The sequence below is a fragment of the Anomaloglossus baeobatrachus genome, chromosome 12, assembly GCF_048569485.1.
Source record: "Anomaloglossus baeobatrachus isolate aAnoBae1 chromosome 12, aAnoBae1.hap1, whole genome shotgun sequence".
NCBI lineage: Eukaryota > Metazoa > Chordata > Amphibia > Anura > Aromobatidae > Anomaloglossus > Anomaloglossus baeobatrachus.
This window is the reverse complement of record NC_134364.1, coordinates 68,560,824-68,582,184: the sequence shown is the minus strand read 5'-3', so window position 1 is coordinate 68,582,184 and position 21,361 is coordinate 68,560,824. Positions and strand designations below refer to the sequence as shown.

General features: G+C 48.5%; 1 protein-coding gene across 1 annotated transcript in view; it reads right to left on the bottom strand.

The window, feature by feature from the left end:
* The window catches only part of LOC142257453 (cholesterol 24-hydroxylase-like), a 105,309-nt gene that overhangs the window by 38,378 nt on the left and 45,570 nt on the right, over positions 1 to 21,361 (bottom strand). The window contains exons 7-10 of the mRNA XM_075329571.1: positions 20,861 to 20,971; positions 17,125 to 17,281; positions 16,837 to 16,899; positions 16,640 to 16,712 (exon numbers count right to left, since the gene is read on the bottom strand). Coding sequence (XP_075185686.1) covers positions 16,640 to 16,712; positions 16,837 to 16,899; positions 17,125 to 17,281; positions 20,861 to 20,971 — 404 coding nt within the window. The remainder of the gene's footprint in view (positions 1 to 16,639; positions 16,713 to 16,836; positions 16,900 to 17,124; positions 17,282 to 20,860; positions 20,972 to 21,361) is intronic.

Here is a 21,361-nt window from a genome sequence, read left to right as displayed (position 1 = left end):
GGCAACGCCGTGGCCTTGTCCCGCGGCCCGTGTTTGATGGCAGGAGTTCAACCCCGCTCGCTTGAACTGAGGGGGGGGTATGTGAGACTGTGACCGGGGTTATCTATGACGGCCGGTACGTCTCGCCCCGGTTGTGCTCACTCCATGCATAGAAAGCAACTCCACTCCAGGGTTTATCCTGTTTCCCTGCAGGCTGAAAGGAGGGTTAAAAGGAAACAGGAAGATGGGCGTGGGGCCTTAGTGGGAGGGAGTGAACACAACTCCCTGAGTGTCTGCCCGGGGAGCACATGTATATTGTTGTTGGACTTTTGGTTTGTGTAATAAACCGTGTGCTGTGACCATTGGTGCCTGGATCCCGTGTCTTCTGCCGTGCAGCCGACCACGTTACCTCACAATATATATATATATATATGTATATATCTAATATATAAAGCTGAATGTGTGTATGTATGTGTGTATGTCCGGGATTGGCATCTACACCGTCGCAGCTACAGCCACAAAATTTTGCACACTCACACTTCTGGACCCCGGAGCGTCATAGGCTATGTTTTGAGGGGAAATTTTAAACCCGCGCTTTACAGTTATTTGCCAAAAAACCTGCCTCCATTAAAGCGAATGGAGCTGGGAGCCACAGTGCAGCCAGAACTTCAGAAGAATGCCCATCCATGCGCTTATATGGAATGTTGGCGTGTCACAATGCAGCCAGGGAAAGAAACAGACATAGACAGGGTAAGAGACAGACACAAAGAGACAGACACTGACAAAGAGACAGACTGACAGGGAAAGAGAGGGAAAGAGAGAGACAGGTTAAGAGACAGACACAGACAGGTAAAAAGACACAGACAAAGAGACAGACACAGGGAAACAGACAGGGAAAGAGACAGACAGGGTAAGAGACAGACAAAGACAGGTAAAGAGACAGACAAAGAGACAGACACAGGGAAAGAGACAGAGGGAAAGAGACAGACAGAAAAAGAGACACAGGGAAAGTGACAGAGATAGATAGACAGACAGGGAGAGAGATAGATAGACAGACAGGAAAGAGATTGAGACAGACGGGGAAAGAGATTGAGACAGACGGAGAAAGAGACAGAGACAGTCATAGACAGATAGACAAAGAGATAGAGAGCGAGACAGAGAGATATATACAGAGGGGGAGACAGACAGAGAATGGGAGAGAAACAGCGAGACAGTTACTATCCCGGGCAACGCCGGGTGCTATGTTGTGAGGCAAAATTTTAACCCCGCGTGTTCCAATTTACCAATCAATTTTGCCCCTGTCACGAACAGCCGGGGAAGTCACTCAGAAATCCGCAGCTGTTCACTGATTTGTCACACACGACTACTCTCTAGCGCCCCCCTTGTCTGCAGGCCACTTTTGGTACTGCAGGACAATGCATAAGATGGGGCTGCTGAGCTGATAATGCCAAATATTGGAGGTCTCACAGCAAGGGTAAATGTATATATCCCCGATTCCTGCTAATGGAATATTTATATACCTCGGTACCCTTAATGATAGCACTCCAATAATTCTATGCAATACAATTACGCTGCCACCACCGAGACTTTCTACAGGTAGCTGGGAACCCGTTTCAGATAGCATAAGGCCCTTCGGAGTTTTGGATTCGTATATAAAGCATAAGGAAAGAAACTCTTAAATTTTTATATATTTAATCCGAAAATAGGCAGTGTTTAAAGAATATACAAGAATTTACAAATGGGAACAATACACATTACGGCATAGACAGTGTGAGACTGTGACCGGGGTTGTCTATGACGGCCGGTACGTCTCGCCCCGGTTGTGCTCCCTCCATGTATAGAAATCAACTCCACTCCAGGGTTTATTGCCGTTTCCCTGCAGGCTGAAAGGAGGGTTAAAAGGAAACAGGAACCTGGGTGTGGGGCCCTAGTGTGAGGGAGTGAATACAACTCCCTAAGCTTCTGCCGAAGAAGCACATGTGAGCCATTTCTGGAATCTGGTTTGTTGGTTCTGGAGGAGGATATTCCGGAACACGTGTTGTGTGCTGTTTTGGAGTTTTGTTTGGACAATAAACCGCGTGCTGTGACCATTGGTGCCTGGATCCCGTGTCTTCTGCCGCGCAGCTGACCACGCAACCTCACATATGGTGGAGAATGCGGGCAGTCCAGCCCGGTGAGATGTAGTATCCATCCCTGGTGACCCAGTAGCGCATGTCCTGGATTCGAGCGGCTACATTACAGCCCAAACCCGGCGGCACCATGGAGGACATACTAAAGCAGCTGGCTCAGGCTAATGCACAGCAACAACAGACCAATGCACACCTGCTCCGGTCATTGGATCGTCAGCAGCAACAGCACCAGCACTCCTTGCAATTGCAGGAACAAAGGCACCAAGAACAGATGGTCCTCCTGACCAAGTCGATCCGTGCCGGACCGGCAGCCACAACCCCGGGACCGGGTGACGACAGCAGCGTCCGGAAGGCGGTAAGACAGGCGTTGCAAAAGATGACCCCGGGGGATGATGTGGAAGCGTTCCTGGCTGTGTTTGAGCGGGTGGCCGAGCGGGAGAAGCTGACGACTCCCCAGTGGGCTGAGGTATTGTCGCCCTATCTGACGGGGGAGCCCCAAAAAGCGTACCTGGACCTCTGTACCGAGGACGCCATAGAATATGGGACCCTGAAAGCCGAAATCCTTGCTCGCTTGGGGGTGAATACTTATGTACGAGCTCAGCGGGTAAATCAGTGGTTCTATGAGGAAGTCAAACCCGTACGCTCCCAGGCCTATGACTTGTTGCATCTGGTAAAGAAGTGGTTGCAGCCTGACACTCTGAGCCCTGCGCAAATGGTGGAGAGGGTAGTGGTTGATTGCTTTGTGCGCACTTTACCCGTCACCATTCAACGGTGGGTAGGACAGGGCGACCCAAGTACCCTGGACCAATTAGTGTGCCTGGTGGAGCGGCATGTGGCTACGCAGGACTTGATACGGGACACTGAGACTTTGCGTGCCGCCCGTCGGTCCGGCCCCTCCAAGCCTCGGGCCAAGGACCCACCGCTGACACCGGTGCGGGAGTCCGCTACCGTCCCGCCTGAGGCCGCGCCCACCAACCCTGAGGTCCGGAAGACTATGTACCCTAAACGACAAATCGTCAAGGGGGTTTCCTTCCCTATTAGATGTTGGCGGTGCCAGCGGGTGGGACATATGGAAGCCCAGTGTCCACTCACCACGGAGCCCATGGATTGTGGGGTTACCCGGCGGGGTTCAATGTATGCTCAGGTGGTGTGTACCGCGGACCTTGTCTCCCCGGAGACTGAGCCCCACTTGTGCCAAATACAGGTGAATGGACGTCCGGTTACAGGCTTGTTGGATTCCGGAAGCTTAGTGACCCTTGTGCGATCAACCCTAATGGCTGAAGTAAAGGCTACAGGACGTACAGTGCGGGTGGTTTGCATACATGGGGACCGCCGAGACTATCCCACGGGGGTTGTCACCATCACAGCACCCTGCGGTCAGGTGCAACATGAGGTGGGACTTATGAACACTCTTCCCTATGACATGATCCTAGGAAGGGATCTGCCAAATTTCTGGACTCTATGGAAGGGACCTTCTAAGTCCCCTCAGGTAATGGACAGTCCGGGGCCTGAGCCCGACAATCCCGAATCCGGGACGCCTGCCGTAGGGGTCCCCATGATAGGGACAGAATGTGAATCCGATAGGTCACCCCTAGAGGTATTGGCAGAAGAGGCTGAGATGGTCGAGCCAATCCCGGAGTTGGGGGTGTCCCCGGATACATTTGGGACAGCCCAACTCCAGGACCCTACATTAATACATGCCCGGAGTCGGGTGACAGTGGTTGACGGGGTGGCACAGGTGCCCGGTGCCCAGGTGAGGTACCCCCATTTCGCTCTTAAGCAGGACTTGCTCTACCGGGTAGATGAAATACGGGGCGGGGTGGTAGAGCAGTTGGTGGTGCCACAGCCGTATCGCCGGCGGGTCCTCGACTTGGCTCATAAACACCTGATGAGTGGCCACCTAGGGGCCAAGAAAACGCAGGAGTGAATATTGCAAAGGTTCTATTGGCCCGGGGTCTTTGGGGAGGTAAAACGGTTCTGCGAAACCTGCCCGGAGTGTCAGCTTACCGCACCCCTGGCCCACTTTCGCAGTCCGTTGGTACCGTTACCCATTATAGAAGTCCCTTTTGAACGGATAGGGATGGATCTGGTGGGGCCCCTCGTAAAGTCCGCTCGAGGGCACCAACACATCCTAGTGATCGTTGATTATGCCACCCGGTATCCAGAGGCGATACCTCTCAGACATACTGCAGCAAAGCTTATAGCTCGGGAGTTGTTTGCTGTGTTCTGCCGGGTGGGGTTGCCCAAGGAGATCCTTACGGATCAGGGGACCCCATTCATGTCTAAAGTGACCAAAGAGCTATGCCGGCTACTCCAGATCAAGCAGTTGCGTACGTCTGTGTATCATCCTCAAACGGACGGTTTAGTGGAGCGATTCAATAAAACCCTGAAAACCATGCTCAAAAGGGTGATTTCAAAAGACGGGAAAGACTGGGATATGATGCTTCCCTATTTGATGTTTGCCATCCGAGAGGTGCCACAGGCATCCACGGGGTTTTCGCCTTTTGAGTTGTTATACGGGCGACATCCCCGGGGATTGTTGGACCTGGCAAAGGAAACATGGGAGCAGGAGTCCACCCCCCATAAAAGTGTGATTGAACACATTTTGGGAATGCAGAACCGCATAAGCGCGGTCATGCCAATTGTGAAGGAGCATTTACAGGAGGCTCAGGCCGCGCAGAGCGACCGGTACAATAGACAAGCCATACCTTATCTCCCCATAGTGATGTTTTTTTAGGTTTTTGCACCCAGTTCGGACTTAGAATGGTGTTCCAAACGTTATTCCTATTTGTTAGTATTTTTTCGTTTGTGAACCCTCCCCAACCACACCTATTGCCAATCCATATCATACGCATAAATAGCCTGGGTCTCAGCTTCCCATACACGGTAGGTTTTTTAACTGCATGAGAGGACACACACAAGCTAGGGACCCCAACGTAGAGAAATACTTTGGCGTAGTGTTGGGGCTCTATTGCATTGATCAATTCAGTAGCTAAATTTCTCTTGATTCATATGTTCATGGCAGTAATGCAGATTCCATTTTTCACATATTCACTCTTGCATATAGCTATTGGATTTTTCAAGTCAGTATTCACACAGCAGTTTCTGCTATTTCATGTATTCCCCTTACATAGTCACTGGTGTGCATACCTTATCTCCCCATAGTGATGTTTTTTTAGGTTTTTGCACCCAGTTCGGACTTAGAATGGTGTTCCAAACGTTATTCCTATTTGGGAGCATTTACAGGAGGCCCAGGCCGCGCAGAGCGGCCGGTACAATAGACAAGCCACCATGCGGACCTTTACCCCCGGGGATTGGGTGTTGGTGTTGGTCCCCACGGCAGAGAGTAAATTCCTGGCTCAGTGGCAAGGCCCCTACGAGATAAAGGAAAGAATCGGGGCAGTCAACTATAAGGTAATGCAGCCCGGTAGGAGGAAACCTGAACAAATATACCATGTCAACCTGTTAAAATCTTGGCAGGAACGGGAAAGCCTGATGGTTGATTTTCCCCCATCTCTCTCCTCTTCGAGTCGTTCAAACCCGGCTCCGGCGACCTCCGGAGAGGACGAACCGGAAGTAAGGTTTGGAGAAGCCCTCACCAAGCAACAGAGGCGAGAGGCCAGAAGGCTGGTTCAGCAGAACCCCGATGTCTTCTCCCAACTGCCTGGTAGGACCAGTCTGATACGACATGACATTGTCACCGAGCCTCACCTGAAAGTACGCCTGAAGCCATACCGGGTGCCGGAGGCTCGAAGACAAGCCATATCAGAGGAAGTAAAGACAATGCTACGCCTGGGGGTCATCGAAAAATCCCGGAGTGAATGGGCTAGTCCCATTGTCCTAATACCAAAACCCGATGGCTCCTTAAGGTTCTGCAACGACTTTAGGAGATTGAACGAAATATCCAAGTTCGATCTCTACCCCATGCCCCGGGTGGATGAGCTGATTGATAGGCTGGGACAGGCGCGATATTTCACCACGCTCGACCTGACCAAGGGGTACTGGCAGGTGCCACTGACGGAGTCCGCCAAGGAGAAAACCGCTTTTGTTACGCCGGAGGGTCTCTTCCACTATGTTGTCTTGCCTTTTGGGTTACATGGCGCGCCGGCCACGTGCCAGAGGTTGATGGACCTAGTGCTGGAACCCCACCAGGCGTATGCATCAGCGTACCTTGATGACATCATTATTTACAGCTCCGAGTGGCAGACCCACTTTGAACAGGTACAAGCGGTGGTGAACGCGCTCCGAACAGCCGAATTGACAGCCAATCTCAAGAAGTGTGCGTTGGGGCTCACGGAAGCCCGCTACTTGGGCTACGTAATAGGCCAAGGAGTGATTAAGCCCCAAATTAACAAAGTTGAGGCGATCCAGAAGTGGCCTAGACCCCTGACCACGAAGCAGGTTAGGGCCTTCCTGGGTATCGTGGGGTACTACAGGAGGTTTGTTCAAAGTTTTGCGGGACTATCAGCCCCCTTGACGGACCTTCTCAAAGGCAAGAAGTCCGTCATGGTGCGCTGGACTCCGCAGGCCGAGGACTCCTTCCGGGCCCTGAAGGGGGTCCTGTGCGGACAGCCCGTTGTTGTCAACCCTGATTCCCGGAAGGAGTTCGTAGTACAGACTGACGCCTCTGAGGTCGGCCTGGGGGCAGTGCTGTCTCAGGTGGTTCAGGGGGAGGAGCACCCCGTCACCTTCTTAAGTAGGAAGCTCACCCCTCCCGAGCAGAATTATAGCGTAGTGGAGAAGGAGTTCCTGGCGATCAAGTGGGCCTTGGAGTCCCTACGCTATTACCTGCTGGGACGGCGGTTTCGCTTGGTGACTGATCACTCTCCGCTGGTCTGGATGAGGTCCGCCAAGGAACGGAATGCCCAGGTTACCCGGTGGTTCCTTTCTCTACAGAGCTTCTGGTTTACGGTTGAACACCGGGCCGGAAGGTTGCAGGGCAACGCCGATGCCTTGTCCCGCGGCCCGTGTTTGATGGAGGTAGTTCAACCCCGCAAGCTTGAACTGGGGGGGGGGGTATGTGAGACTGTGACCGGGGTTGTCTATGACGGCCGGTACGTCTCACCCCGGTTGTGCTCCCTCCATGTATAGAAATCAACTCCACTCCAGGGTTTATTGCTGTTTCCCTGCAGGCTGAAAGCAGGGTTAAAAGGAAACAGGAACCTGGGTGTGGGGCCCTAGTGTGTGGGAGTGAATACAACTCCCTAAGCTTCTGCCGAAGAAGCACATGTGAGCCATTTCTGGAATCTGGTTTGTTGGTTCTGGAGGAGGATATTCCGGAACACGTGTTGTGTGCTGTTTTGGAGTTTTGTTTGGACAATAAACCGCGTGCTGTGACCATTGGTGCCTGGATCTCGTGTCTTCTGACGCGCAGCCGACCACGCTACCTCACAACAGTTACATTAAAATAAAAGGTATAAAAGTGAAACTTACTAAGCTTGTGCCATAGAAGTGACGTCTGCTTAGGGAGTGGAAGGAACTCCAAGAGAAGAAGATGTTATAATCGGCCAGCATCACCCTTCATGATGCCCTCCACATACTGACTGGCCCCCCAGAACGAAGCTGTTCCTATTATACATTAGGTAGCCCCCCTTTCTCTGTGACATCATTTTACAGTCACTTGTGGGCTGTGCTCTGATGTTCACAAAGTTCCATAATTCTAGGGTTTTTCATATCTTTGCTCCTGGGTCACACAGGTGAAAGATATTAGCGTCATATTTAATATCTCGATTTTTCATTTACATTGATACCAAACACAACGCCTCTAGTACAATTTTACTGGCCAATACTAATTTTTGTGATTCCAGCGATTCCCCAGTAGAACTAGACGGTGCGTTGGGCTCAGCACTCCACAGGGATTCTGGAAATATGTTTTTCATTTTTCTAGCATTAACACAGCACTTAAAACCTGTTTTGGAAGTTTTCCCGCCAATATAACAAAGAATTGTCTTTCTCTGAATCTTTTGGCTTCAGTTCTACCATCACCCAAAGTCATAAATACCTTAAGCTTCCAGGCCGATCAGATAATCGTCATGACGATCTCTGGCTGATGGTGGACAGGAGGGGGATGGAGACCCTTCAACAGTTTTACATGACAGCCCCTATCTACATAATGGGGAAAAAGTGAAACGAAAAGTGTTGGGGGCAAATTGACAGCTGCCAGATGTGAACAAGGGAGACTTAAAGAATGAGAGCGATGGCGCCAAAGAGTATATACCGTACAGTTGCTAAGGTGGGGCCCCGACATGGGATACTCACCACACTCGGGTATATGAACACACACACACAAAATACGCCACACACTACCACGTGCTTGAACACATATAACACCCTCAGCACACATCTCACCACACATACACCAACCTCACCACATAATCACCCTAAAACAAACACAATTAGCAACAACCAAGACAGTCACAGCAGACTTATATGAAGTGAGAGGCAACAACTTCAGGAACATATTAAAACGGCAGAAAAAAAAGTCTTTGAATTTGCCTTATATTACATCATATCCCATGGCCCAGGAACCACCAACACCAAGGCAGATTGCACATAGAAAAACTTTAATTGGTTGGGTCAGGCATATAAATATTACATGGGATATAAAACATTGTAACAAGTGAAGAGGTTAAATGACACATAAGAGCGAGCAAAAAATCCCCATGTGGGGCTGCATGGATCAAGTAAGGTACACACAAGGGTATACTCCCAGCAGGGCCAGTGTAAGTGCCAGGGACTGCTCCCCATGTGCGTCTGCATGTGAGTGTTACAATTGGTGGATTCCCCGCCGGGTTATGTGTTTGGGTAATGTGCCTATGGTTCTTTACTAAGCATTATCCTGTCTTTTTACCTTGAACCTGTTTATTGTAAAGGCACTTACACTGGCCCTGCTGGGAGTATACCCTTGTGTGTACCTTACTTGATCCATGCAGCCCCACATGGGGATTTTTTGCTCGCTCTTATGTGTCATTTAACCTCTTCACTTGTTACAATGTTTTATATCCCATGTAATATTTATATGCCTGACCCAACCAATTAAAGTTTTTCTATGTGCAATCTGCCTTGGTGTTGGTGGTTCCTGGGCCATGGGATATGATGTAATATAAGGAAAATTCAAAGACTTCTTTTTTCTGCCGTTTTAAAACAAACACAAGTCTGGTATTATCCTTCAAAAATAAAAATCTGATTAATAAGCAGCCAAACTACAAGAACAACAAATGTACCACATAGGAAATACGGCAGCTGTCAGTCACATGAGCTGTCTATTATGTGTATGTGTGAGCTAATATATACTGTCAGGGGGAGGGCTTTCTGTTGCCTGGAGATTTATCAGGCTGCCAATAGCAACCAATCACAGCTTAGCTTCTATTTTGCTACAGTTAATTAATCTGAGCTCTGATTGGTTAATATAGGCAACAAAGGACATTCTCAGTATGTGTGAGGTCATAGGATGTTAAATCTGTGTGGAATATCTGTGGTGTTGAAATATATGTTGTGAAATGCTTCTATTAGCTTAGTTTTTGCCTTTTAATAATTACATTTCTATCTATTTGTTTTGTGGTTTTTGTGTGCAGAATACATTTCTGTTAATACATTCTATTTTGTTAACAGCAGTTATTAACCTGGGCGAAGCCGGGTAGTACAGCTAGTATATATCTATATATATAATTGCCTTATTCTGTCTGTCTGTCTGTCTGTCTATCTGTCTGTCTGTCTGTCTGTCATGCTCCGAAATTGTGTCCTTACGGTGACACAAAGCTGATTGGCCGCTGGGCTCGCCATGGCCCCGCCCCCCCACACGGATTGGCCTCTCGCCCCGGCTCTCTGCAGGCCCCGCCCCCCTCACGCAATGCACGCTCGCTCTGGCCCAACTGACACGGAGCCGCGACTCCCAGGTGAGTACACACACACATCAGATCACACTCACTCTCACACTCACTCTCACACACACCTCACACATCACAACATGCTGGGATATCGCTTGCTTCTACACCGGCTGCGTCAGGATCCCGGCAGCGCCAGACATAACCTTGCGATGCTGGGATCTTGACGGAGGCCGTGAAAGCTGGTAACCATTATACACATCGGGTAACTAAGGTCCCTTAGTTACCCGATGTGTATCATAGTTACCAGTGTACACCGGCTCACACTCACTCTCACACACACCTCACACACACATCACATCGCATCCACACATCAAGGTCCTGCAGCGGCGGAAAATACAGACACATAACAGCACACACATAACAGCACACACATAACAGCACACACATAACAGCACACACATACACACACACAAATCAGATCACACTCACTCTCACACACACATCACATCGCATCCACATACTCACAACATCCTGGGATATCGCTTGCTTCTCGGCGGCGGTACTGTGCTGTTAGCTTCCAGGACCTGCGGGAGGATCACATGGCCAGAAGCATGTGATACCTCCGGATGTTGTGAGTATAAGCGCGTATGTGCGATATCGTCAGTGTCTGTGTGTGTGAGTGGATGCGATCGGGTGTGTGTGAGTGGATGCGATCGGGTGTGTGTGAGTGGATGCGATCGGGTGTGTGTGAGTGGATGCGATCGGGTGTGTGTGAGTGGATGCGATCGGGTGTGTGAGTGTCGGCAGAGGAGCACGGCGTGCTGGAGGAGGCTGGGAGCAGAGAGGCTGATCATGGGGAAGGCTGGGAGGAGAGAGGCTGATGCTGAGGGAGGCTGGGAGGGGGAGGCTGGGACGAGGGAGGCTGATGCTGGTGGAGGCTGATGCTTGGGGAGGCTGATGCTGGGAGAGGCTGGAAGGAGAGAGGCTAATGCTGGTGGAGGCTGATGCTTGGGGAGGCTGATGCTGGGGGAGACTGGGAGGGGAAGGCTAATGCTGAGGGAGGCTGGGAGGAAGGAGGCTGGGAGGAGAGAGGCTGATCCTGGGGAAGGCTGGGAACGGGAGGCTGATGCTGAGGGAGGCTGGAAGGAGAGAGGCTGATGCTGGGGGAGGCTGGAAGGAGAGAGGCTGATGCTGGTGGAGGCTGATGCTTGGGGAGGCTGATGCTGGGGGAGACTGGGAGCGGAAGGCTGATGCTGAGGGAGGCTGGGAGGGGGAGGCTGGGAGGAAGGAGGCTGGGAGGAGAGAGGCTGATCCTGGGGAAGGCTGGGAAGGGGAGGCTGATGCTGGGCGAGGCTGGAAAGAGAGAGGCTGATGCTGGTGGAGGCTGATGCATGGGGAGGCTGATGCTGGGGGAGACTGGGAGCGGAAGGCTGATGCTGAGGGAGGCTGGGAGGGGGAGGCTGGGAGGAAGGAGGCTGGGAGGAGAGAGGCTGATCCTGGGGAAGGCTGGGAAGGGGAGGCTGATGCTGAGGGAAGCTGGAAGGAGAGAGGATGATGCTGGGGGAGGCTGGAAGGAGAGAGGCTGAGGCTGGGAGGAGAGAGGCTGATGCTGGGGAAGGCTGATGCTGAGGGAGGCTGGGAGGGGAAAGCTGATGCTGGGGAAGGCTGGGAGGAGAGAGGCTGATCCTGGGGAAGGCTGGGAGAGGGAGGCTGATGCTGGAGGAGGCTGGAAGGAGAGAGGCTGATGCTGGCGGAGGCTGATGCTGGGGGAGGCTGGAAGGAGAGAGGCTGATGCTGGTGGAGGCTGATGCTTGGGGAGGCTGGGAGAGGGAGGCTGATGCTGAGGGAGGCTGGGAGGAGGGAGGCTGGGAGAGGTAGGCTGAGAGAAGAGAGGCTGATGCACACACACACACACACACACACACACACACGCGCACTGCACAACACACCACACACACACACACACACACACACTGGGAACCACAAACAACTGCCCTACACAGACACCCACACACACAGACAACGCTGCACACACACAACACCCAACACACAAACACCGCGGCACACACAAATATACGCACATACCGCACAACACACACATTGCACAAAACATACCTCCCCCCAAAACACACCACACACACACAAACCGCGCAACACACACACACAACGCTACAGACACACAGCGCTCCACAAACAACGCAACACACGCAACACACATACAACACCGCTCTCACCCCCCGCCACACCCAGACAACACCCAGAACATGTACAGCGCCTACACAAACACTTGGTAACTACACACAACAACATCTCTATATATATATATATATGTATATATATATATAACAAAAATCATACATGAACTACACAATACGTAAATTCTAGAATACCCGATGCGTAGAATCGGGCCACCTTCTAGTATATATATGTATATATATACTAGAAGGTGGCCCGATTCTACGCATCGGGTATTCTAGAATTTACGTATTGTGTAGTTCATGTATGATTTTTGTTATATATATATATATATATATATATATATAGATGTTGTTGTGTGTAGTTACTAAGTGTTTGTGTAGGGGCTGTACATGTTCTGGGTGTTGTCTGGGTGTGGCGGGGGGTGAGAGCGGTGTTGTATGTGTGTTGCGTCTGTTGCGTTGTTTGTGGAGCGCTGTGTGTCTGTATCGTTGTGTGTGTGTGTTGCGCGGTTTGTGTGGGTGTGGGGTGTGTGTGTGTGTGTTTTGGGGGGAGGTATGTTTTGTGCAATGTGTGTGTTGTTCGGTATGTGCGTATTTTTATGTATGCCGCGGTGTTTGTGTGTTGGGTGTTGTGTGTGTGCAGCGTTGTCTGTGTGTGTGGGTGTCTGTGTAGGGCGGTGTTTGTGGTTCCCAGCGTGTGTGTGGTGTGCTGTGCAGTGCGCGTGCACGTGTGTGTGTGTGTGTGTGTGTGTGTCTGTTGGGGGGAGGTGTGCACCTCCCATTGTGCTCCATCCCCCATGCTGCGCACTCCCCATCGTGCTCCATCCCCTATGCTGCGCATTCCCCATCGTGCTCCATCTCCCATGCTGCGCACTCCCCATTGTGCTCCATCCCCCATGCTGCGCACTCCCCATTGTGCTCCATCCCCCATGCTGCGCTTTCCCCATCGTGCTCCATCCGCCATACTGCGCACTCCCCATCATGCTCCATCCCCCATGCTGCGAACTCCCCATCGTGCTCCATCCCCTATGCTGCGCATTCCCCATCGTGCTCCATATCCCATGCTGCGCACTCCCCATTGTGCTCCATCCCTCATGCTGCGCACTCCCCATTGTGCTCCATCCCCCATGCTGCGCATTCCCCATCGTGCTCCATCCGCCATGCTGCGCACTCCCCATCGTGCTCCATCCCCCATGCTGCGCAATCCCAAACGTGCTCCATCCCCCATGCTGCGCACTCCCCATCGTGCTCCATCCCCCATGCTGCGCACTCCCCATCGTGCTCCATCCCCCATGCTGCGCACTCCCCATCGTGCTCTATCCCCCAAGCTGCGCACTCCCAAACGTGCTCCATCCCCCAAGCTGCGCACTCCCCATCGTGCTCCATCCCCCATGCTGCGCATTCCCCATCGTGCTCCATCCCCCATGCTGCGCACTCCCAAACGTGCTCCATCCCCCATGCTGCGCACTCCCCATCGTGCTCCATCCCCCATCGTGCTCCATCCCCCATGCTGCACCAGCATCAGCCTCTCTGCCCCCAGCATCAGCCTCTCTCCTCCCAGCATCAGCCTCTCTCCTCCCAGCATCAGCCTCTCCTCTCTGTCCCCAGCATCAGCCTCTCTGTCCCCAGCATCAGCCTCTCTCCTCCCAGCCTCCCCCAGCATCAACCTCCCCCAGCATCAGCCTACACCCTCCCAGCCTCCCCCAGCATCAGCCTCCCCCAGCATCAGCCTCTCTCCTCCCAGCCTCCCCCAGCATCAGCCTCCCCCTCTCAGCCTTCCCCAGGATCAGCCTCTCTCCTCCCAGCTTCCTCCAGCATGCCGTGCTCCTCTGCCGACACTCACAGATCCGATCGCATACACTCACACACACACCCGATCGCATACACTCACACACACCCGATCGCATACACTCACACACACACACATTGACGATATTGCACATACGCGCTCACACTCACAACATCCGGAGATACCACATGCTTCTGGCCATGTGATCCTCCGGCAGGTCCTGGAAGCTCACTGCACAGTATCGCCGCCGAGAAGCAAGCGATATCCCAGGACGTTGTTAGTGTGTGGATGCGATGTGATGTGTGTGTGAGGTGTGTGTGAGAGTGAGTGTGATCTGATGTGTGTGTGTGTGTGTTGTTATGTGTGTGCATGTGTGTATGTTCCGCCGCTGCAGGACCTTGATGCGCTGGTAACTATGCTACCATGGTTACCAGCGTATCCCGTCCCCCGCTCGCACGGGAGCCCACACCAGCATACGGCAGCAACCCCAGCAATGCGAGGGTATGTGTCGGCTGGGTTGGCGGCGTACGCTGATGTGGGCTCCCGGGGTTACAGTACTCACCTGGGAGTCGTGGTGTCGCTTCGGGGAATGCATGCGGAGGGCGGGGCCAGAGCGAGCGTGCATTGCGTGAGGGGGGCGGGGCGTGGCCGAGTTGCCAATATGTGCAGGGTGCCGGGGCGAGAGGCCAATCCGTGGGGGGGCGGAGCCTGGGCGAGAGGCCAATCCGTGTGGGGGGCGGAGCCTGGGCGAGCGGCCGGCCAATCCGTGTGGGGGCGGAGCCTGGGCAAGCGGCCAATCCGTGCGGGGGGGCGAGACCATGGCGAGCCTAGCGGCCAATCCGCTTTCTGTCACCGTAAGGACACAATTTTGGAGCAAGACACAGACAGACAGACAGACAGAATAAGGCAATTATATATATAGATATATATATATGTGTGTGTGTGTCTATATGTCTACACACACACACACACACACACACACACACATACACACAGTCATATGAAAAAGTTTGGGTACCCCTATTAATGTTAACCTTTTTTCTTTATAACAATTTGGGCTATTGCAGCAGCTATTTCAGTTTCATATATCTAATAACTGATGGACTGAGTAATATTTCTGGATTGAAATGAGGTTTATTGTACAAACAGAAAATGTGCAATCTGCATTTAAACAAAATTTGACCGGTGCAAAAGTATGGGCACCTCAACATAAAAGTGACATTAATATTTTGTAGATCCTCCTTTTGCAAAAATCACAGCCTCTGGTCGCTTCCTGTAGCTTTTAATGAGTTCCTGGATCCTGGATGAAGGTATATTTGACCATTCCTGTTTACAAAACAATTCCAGTTCAGTTAAGTTTGGTGGTCGCCGAGCATGGACAGCCGCTTCAAATCATCCCACAGATTTTCAATGATATTCAGGTCTGGGGACTGGGATGGCCATTCCAGAACATTGTAATTATTCCTCTGCATGAATGCCTGAGTAGATTTGGAGCGGTGTTTTGGATCATTGTCTTGCTGAAATATCCATCCCCTGCGTAACTTCAACTTCATCACTGATTCTTGCACATTATTGTCAAGAATCTGCTGATACTGAGTTTAATCCATGCGACCCTCATCTTTAAATAGGATTCCCGGTGCCGGCATTGGCCACACAGCCCCAAAGCATGATGGAACCTATACCAAATTTTTACTGTGGGTAGCAAGTGCTTTTCTTGGAATGCCATGTTTTTTTGCCTCCATGCATAACGCCTTTTTGTATGACCAAACAACTCAATCTTTGTTTCATCAGTCCACAGGACCTTCTTCCAAAATGTAACTGGCTTGTCCAAATGTGCTTTTGCATACCTCAGGCGACTCTGTTTGTGGCGTGCTTGCAGAAACGGCTTCTTTCACATCACTCTCCCATACAGCTTCTCCTTGTGCAACATGTGCTGTATTGTTGACCGATGCACATTGACACCATCTGCAGCAAGATGATGCTGCAGGTCTTTGGAGGTGGTCTGTGGATTGTCCTTGACTGTTCTCACCATTCTTCTTCTCTGCCTTTCTGATATTTTTCTTGGCCTGCCACTTCTGGGCTTAACAAGAACTGTACCTGTGTTCTTCCATTTCCTTACTATGTTCCTCACAGTGGAAACTGACAGTTTAAATCTCTGAGACAACTTTTTGTATCCTTCCCCTGAACAACTATGTTGAATAATCTTTGTTTTCAGATCATTTGAGAGTTGTTTTGAGGAGCCCATGATGCCACTCTTCAAAGGAGATTTAAATAGGAGAACAATTTGCAAGTGGCCACCTTAAATACCTTTTCTTATGATTGGATACACCTGCCTATGAAGTTCAAAGCTCAATGAGGTTACAAATCCAATTTTGTGCTTTAGTAAGTAATAAAAAAGTAGTTAGGAGTGTTCAAATCATGAAATTGATAAGGGTGCCCATACTTTTTCATCGGTCAAATTTTGTTTAAATGCGGATTGCACATTTTCTGTTAGTACAATAAACCTCATTTCAATCCAGAAATATTACTCAGTCCATCAGTTATTAGATATATGAAACTGAAATAGCTGTTACAAAAACCCAAATTGTTATAAAGAAAAAAGGTTAACATTAATAGGGGTGCCCAAACATTTTCATATGACTGTATACTGTATGTATTGCTCAGCTTCAGCTGGGCAATCCCTTAGAAATGTATGGCTATGTCAAAGAATTGACTTACTTTGCTAGTACCTCTGGGTACCTGCCTAATTCCATCAAAGCAAAGGATAGCTGGTTGGCTGTTGTTTCCTGTCCTGAAACCATTTGCAAATTAAGAGTCAACATCAACTGGATACGATAGTTAGATAGATAGATAGATAGATGGATAGATAGATAGATAGATAGATAGATAACAATTTAAAAGTCAGATTTACTAACCTGCAATGAAGAACGTCACAAAATTATCTACTAAATCTTCAAGAGTACAGCTATCCTGCAGTTCTGAAAAGTCAATAAACCATATTCAGGATATTGGATGAGAAAGTCTCCAAGAAAGAAAATAAAAGCCGACATTATATGACTGTGCATCAGGCAAGACTTTTCTAGATGAGAAGCAATACGAGTGCGACCGCTAACAGAAACACCAATAATCCGCTATCATGCAGCTTCAGTAGTTGCAATACTTAGATTTAATGTTCAGCACAGTCGGCACTTTTGGGCCTATACCTGAAGATTTTAAGATCTGAGTGAGAATATCTTTAGGTGTCTCATCTCCATCTTTAATCGCTTTGATCCTTTGCAGTATGCGTTCTTTGCCTTGTTTTCTCAGATAGTGGAGATTATTTTTTACTTCTCTGATGAAGTTTTTTTTGAATGGATCAAACTATGAGAAATAGAGATATAACGGTGACCAAATGTTATCTGTTAGTGATCACGGGATAAAAACTTCTGTCTTCACTATGTACAATGATATATTTATATGCCACTTATATACCAGTACATACACTTACGAGCAATAGGGTACCAATGTTGTGAATTTTTGATTTCCAGGTCTGTAGCTCTCCACAGGTGGTTCTTGGCTCTTGAACAACTCTTCCGATATACTAACATGCAAAAGAGTAACAATATTTTGACCTTTTGACTTTCAGGCTCCATATCTCTCCATCCACTTCAGTTCTCACTGTGAGACGACCTTCATTCTATAGACAATCATCTTGGCTATCTCATACATAAATGTGACTTGCAGCTATTTAGCATATGATTAGTTATGCAGATTCTTGTCATGTCACTGCATTGTTGTTTAATCTAAATTTACATTTTTATTATTTTGTTAGTATTTTGTAAATCAATCTTTGGCTTTCAGCACTGCCCGAATCTTTCTGGGCTCTTGATCAGATTCAAGTATGTCGCAAACTAAATCTGCTCCCAGGTCTCTTCTCCACGTTCCCAGTGTTGGTGCATATTGGTCGGCTCACTTGGGGATTTATACTGCTTTTTCTTCACCTCTACCCACAAGTGTTGGTTGGGTTGGGGTCTGGGGACTGTGGGGACAATCCAGCTCCTCTACTTCATAGTCATTGAACTGTTTCTTCTCCAATATCGCCATATGCTTCGGGTCGATGTCCTCCTGGAACACTACGTCGTTCTTTTCATACCCATAATGCTCAATGTAGTAACTTGTCTTGCAGGATTCTCACAAACAACTCAGCATTGAGACCACCATCCATCGTGGTCAAGTATCCAATGCCTTTGACTTTGAAACACCCCCATATCATCAGGCTTCCACCACTGAATTTGACAGTTCCTTTGATTTCTCGATTTATTAGTCCCTTTTTCCCTTGTTTGTTCCAGATCCAAATTTGCTCCAATTTCCAATCTTTTACCTTCCACTTTTCGGACGTTTTTGTAAGCTCGAACAGACACTTGTTATGATGATATTGAAGTTGAGGCTTCTTCACCTATTTTTGGACCACCATTCCAGACTTGTGTAACGTGCGTCGCTCAGTGCTTGCATGGCTGTCTGTGATCTCACTATTATGATGCATACGAGCCGCCTCCACTGCCGGGTGTCACCAGAACTGATAGACCTTGTGATGAGCCGACTTGTTGACTCCGATATTTTGCCTGAATGTTGACCTCTTAGCTTTTGAATGGATGGACAGACTTAATTTCATATTCTACTAACAGTCATGACTAGTAATGAGCGATCCCAATCTGTAAAGATCGGGGATTGTACCGATCACATAGTGATTGTGTACATGATCCTGATCACGAGTTTTCCTGGGAAGCTCGTGTTACAGATCGGGTCTAGGTGCTGTAAAAAAAGGCACATTATTAAAAAACATTATGATAATACTTACAGCTCCTGCGATGTCTCCTGCAGACTCTGTCTCCTGTCCGCTTCTGCTTCCGGGTCCAGTCATTGCTGTGCCCTCCCGGTAACTACCACTGACTAAAAGGACCTTCTGTGATAGTGACAATCCATGTTCAGATAACAGGACCGGCAAGATGTCACAGCCATGTGACCAGTCTGTAGCCAATGAGGTAATACAACATTCACAACTGACTGGTTACATGGTTAAGATGTCATGGAAGGTCCTTTTAGTCAGATGTGGTTACCAGGAGGGCACAGCAATGATTGGACCCGGAAGCAGAAGCGCTGGGAGACAGAGTCTGCAGGACGCGTTGCGGGACATGTAAGTATAATGACAATGTTTATTATTAACTATATTCGTTATTTTACAGACCCCTCCTGCCCCATTACATAACTGTAAAGCCTGAGAATGGGACGCAAGATCATGTTATCTCGATCCCGATGTCGATCTTTACAAAAAGATCGGGCGAGGCTCCCTGATTCCGACCATCAGGGGGATCGCCCATCACTAGTCATGACCTCACATTATGCAGTTTGGCATTTTTTTGGGCTGAGAGACCAGAATCGCTGAGCTGGATGATGCTAATTCTCTTTTCTTGGGAAATCTTTTTCATGGCTGCTCCTCAATTCAAACTTTTGACCTTTTCGCTTGGGAATCAACCTAATAACACACTGAGCTATTAGGGAATATGAGTATTGGGTAATGTGTAGTATACAGAAAGAAAAGAGCAAAATAGTAACAATGCAGTGACATGACAAGAATCTGCATAACTAATCATATGCTAAATAGTTGCAAGTCAAATTTCTGTATGAGATAGCCAAGATGATTGTCTATAAAATGAAGGTCGTCTCACGCTCAAAGCTGTTGTGGATGGTGAGATATGGAGCCTGAACAGCCAACGTTCAAAACATTGTTACCCTTTTGCTCATCAGTGAACATATACATGTGTATATATATATATATATATATATGTAAATATCTATTGCACCTATGCTGTCCTTAGCGAAAAGTTTAGCGAGCCCTAGTTCGGGGGTATGTAAAACTGCAGCGGCTCATCCTAATTATAGTGTTTTTTTCTGCGGGTCAATATGATAATGGCGATGTAAAATGTACCGATTTGCATATGTACATGTATTAATGTCTCAATAAAATAAAACCTGGCTTCAATCATGCAACCAGGCTCTAATTCATGATTACGGTCCCCCGACGAAGCAACACGCGAAACACGTGTTGGGACTTGTCCCCCCACCTGTCTACACGTCCTATTTCTGGTAAGCAGTCTGCATAGTATATGCTTGGTGTACCTGTATGCCACTATGTGCTTTTGCCCCACTGTGTGGTGACTCTCTGGTTGTGCTGGGTAGTACTTTACTAACGCGGTAACAGAGAGGTCCCTAGTTATGTTAACTGGGAACTTATTTATTTATTTTTCTGTATGTGGCAATTACATGGTGCTAAGAAACTATGCTTAGATATGTAATGTGTAGACCTGTGGGGGTTTTCTTTCACCCTCCTGTGTCTGTGTGAACTTGGTTTTATCATATTACCTTGTAATGATTATGTCCCCCTTAATGGCTTTAAATGACTTTTTGTACCAATAAAAATGTTTTATATGCATTTTTTGTCATACTTCAATGAGCTAATTTAAGATAAATAAGGGGTATTCATTTGACAATCTTAAAAGACTTCTTATGTCTGTTGGTTTCTAATTCATGCTGCACATGGTTTGGGCACTATTAATCAAGTGATAGGCTACCTTTAAGTCTATACTACTGCCCTAGTTCCTCACCAATTTTGCCGTTTACACTTTTGGTAGACACAGTGTATGACCGCTGCAGCCAAACATGTTCCACAGCACTGTTGTGTCCACTGTTTAGTTGCAGTGGTCTTGTGCCGGGGAATCGGTGTGCAGACCAGCATCAGGGAAATACATTTAAAGATGGTGTGGGCAGCAACGTCAAGCACAAAGTATTGTAAATTCCATTTGGTCCTCTCCCTAGATATCTAGAAAAGCAATTGATTGCAGTGGCTACCTATAGTGCCTAATATTAATTTAATAAGAATATTGCACCAGATGTAATACAAACCCGTGCCAAAAAATCCCGGGCAACAAGCATTCCTTGCATAATCTTTGTGATAATTTGAGGAAACTTTACTTTTTCATCCCATATAGAATTGAGATCCATTGCGAAGGCAATCTACAAATGTGAACACAGAATACAACAATGGTTAAGCAACTGATTGGTTGGGGCATCATCACTTCTAGTCCTGGCAGTGACCATGGCAGGTATTCAGACTGGCAATTTATTATCTAAGGACTAATATATTATATATATATATATATATATATATATATATATATATATATATATATATATATATATATATAAAAAATATGCATACAGTCATGCCCGAAAGTGTCGGCACCCTTGAGATTGTTCTAGAAAATGAAGTATTTCTCCCATAAAATTATTGCGATTATACATGTTTTGTTATACGCATTATTATTTCCTTTGTGTGTATTGGAACAACAACTTTGGTTCTCAGGTCTGCGGACCATTGTCATCTCTTTCTGTTCTCCATGCTTA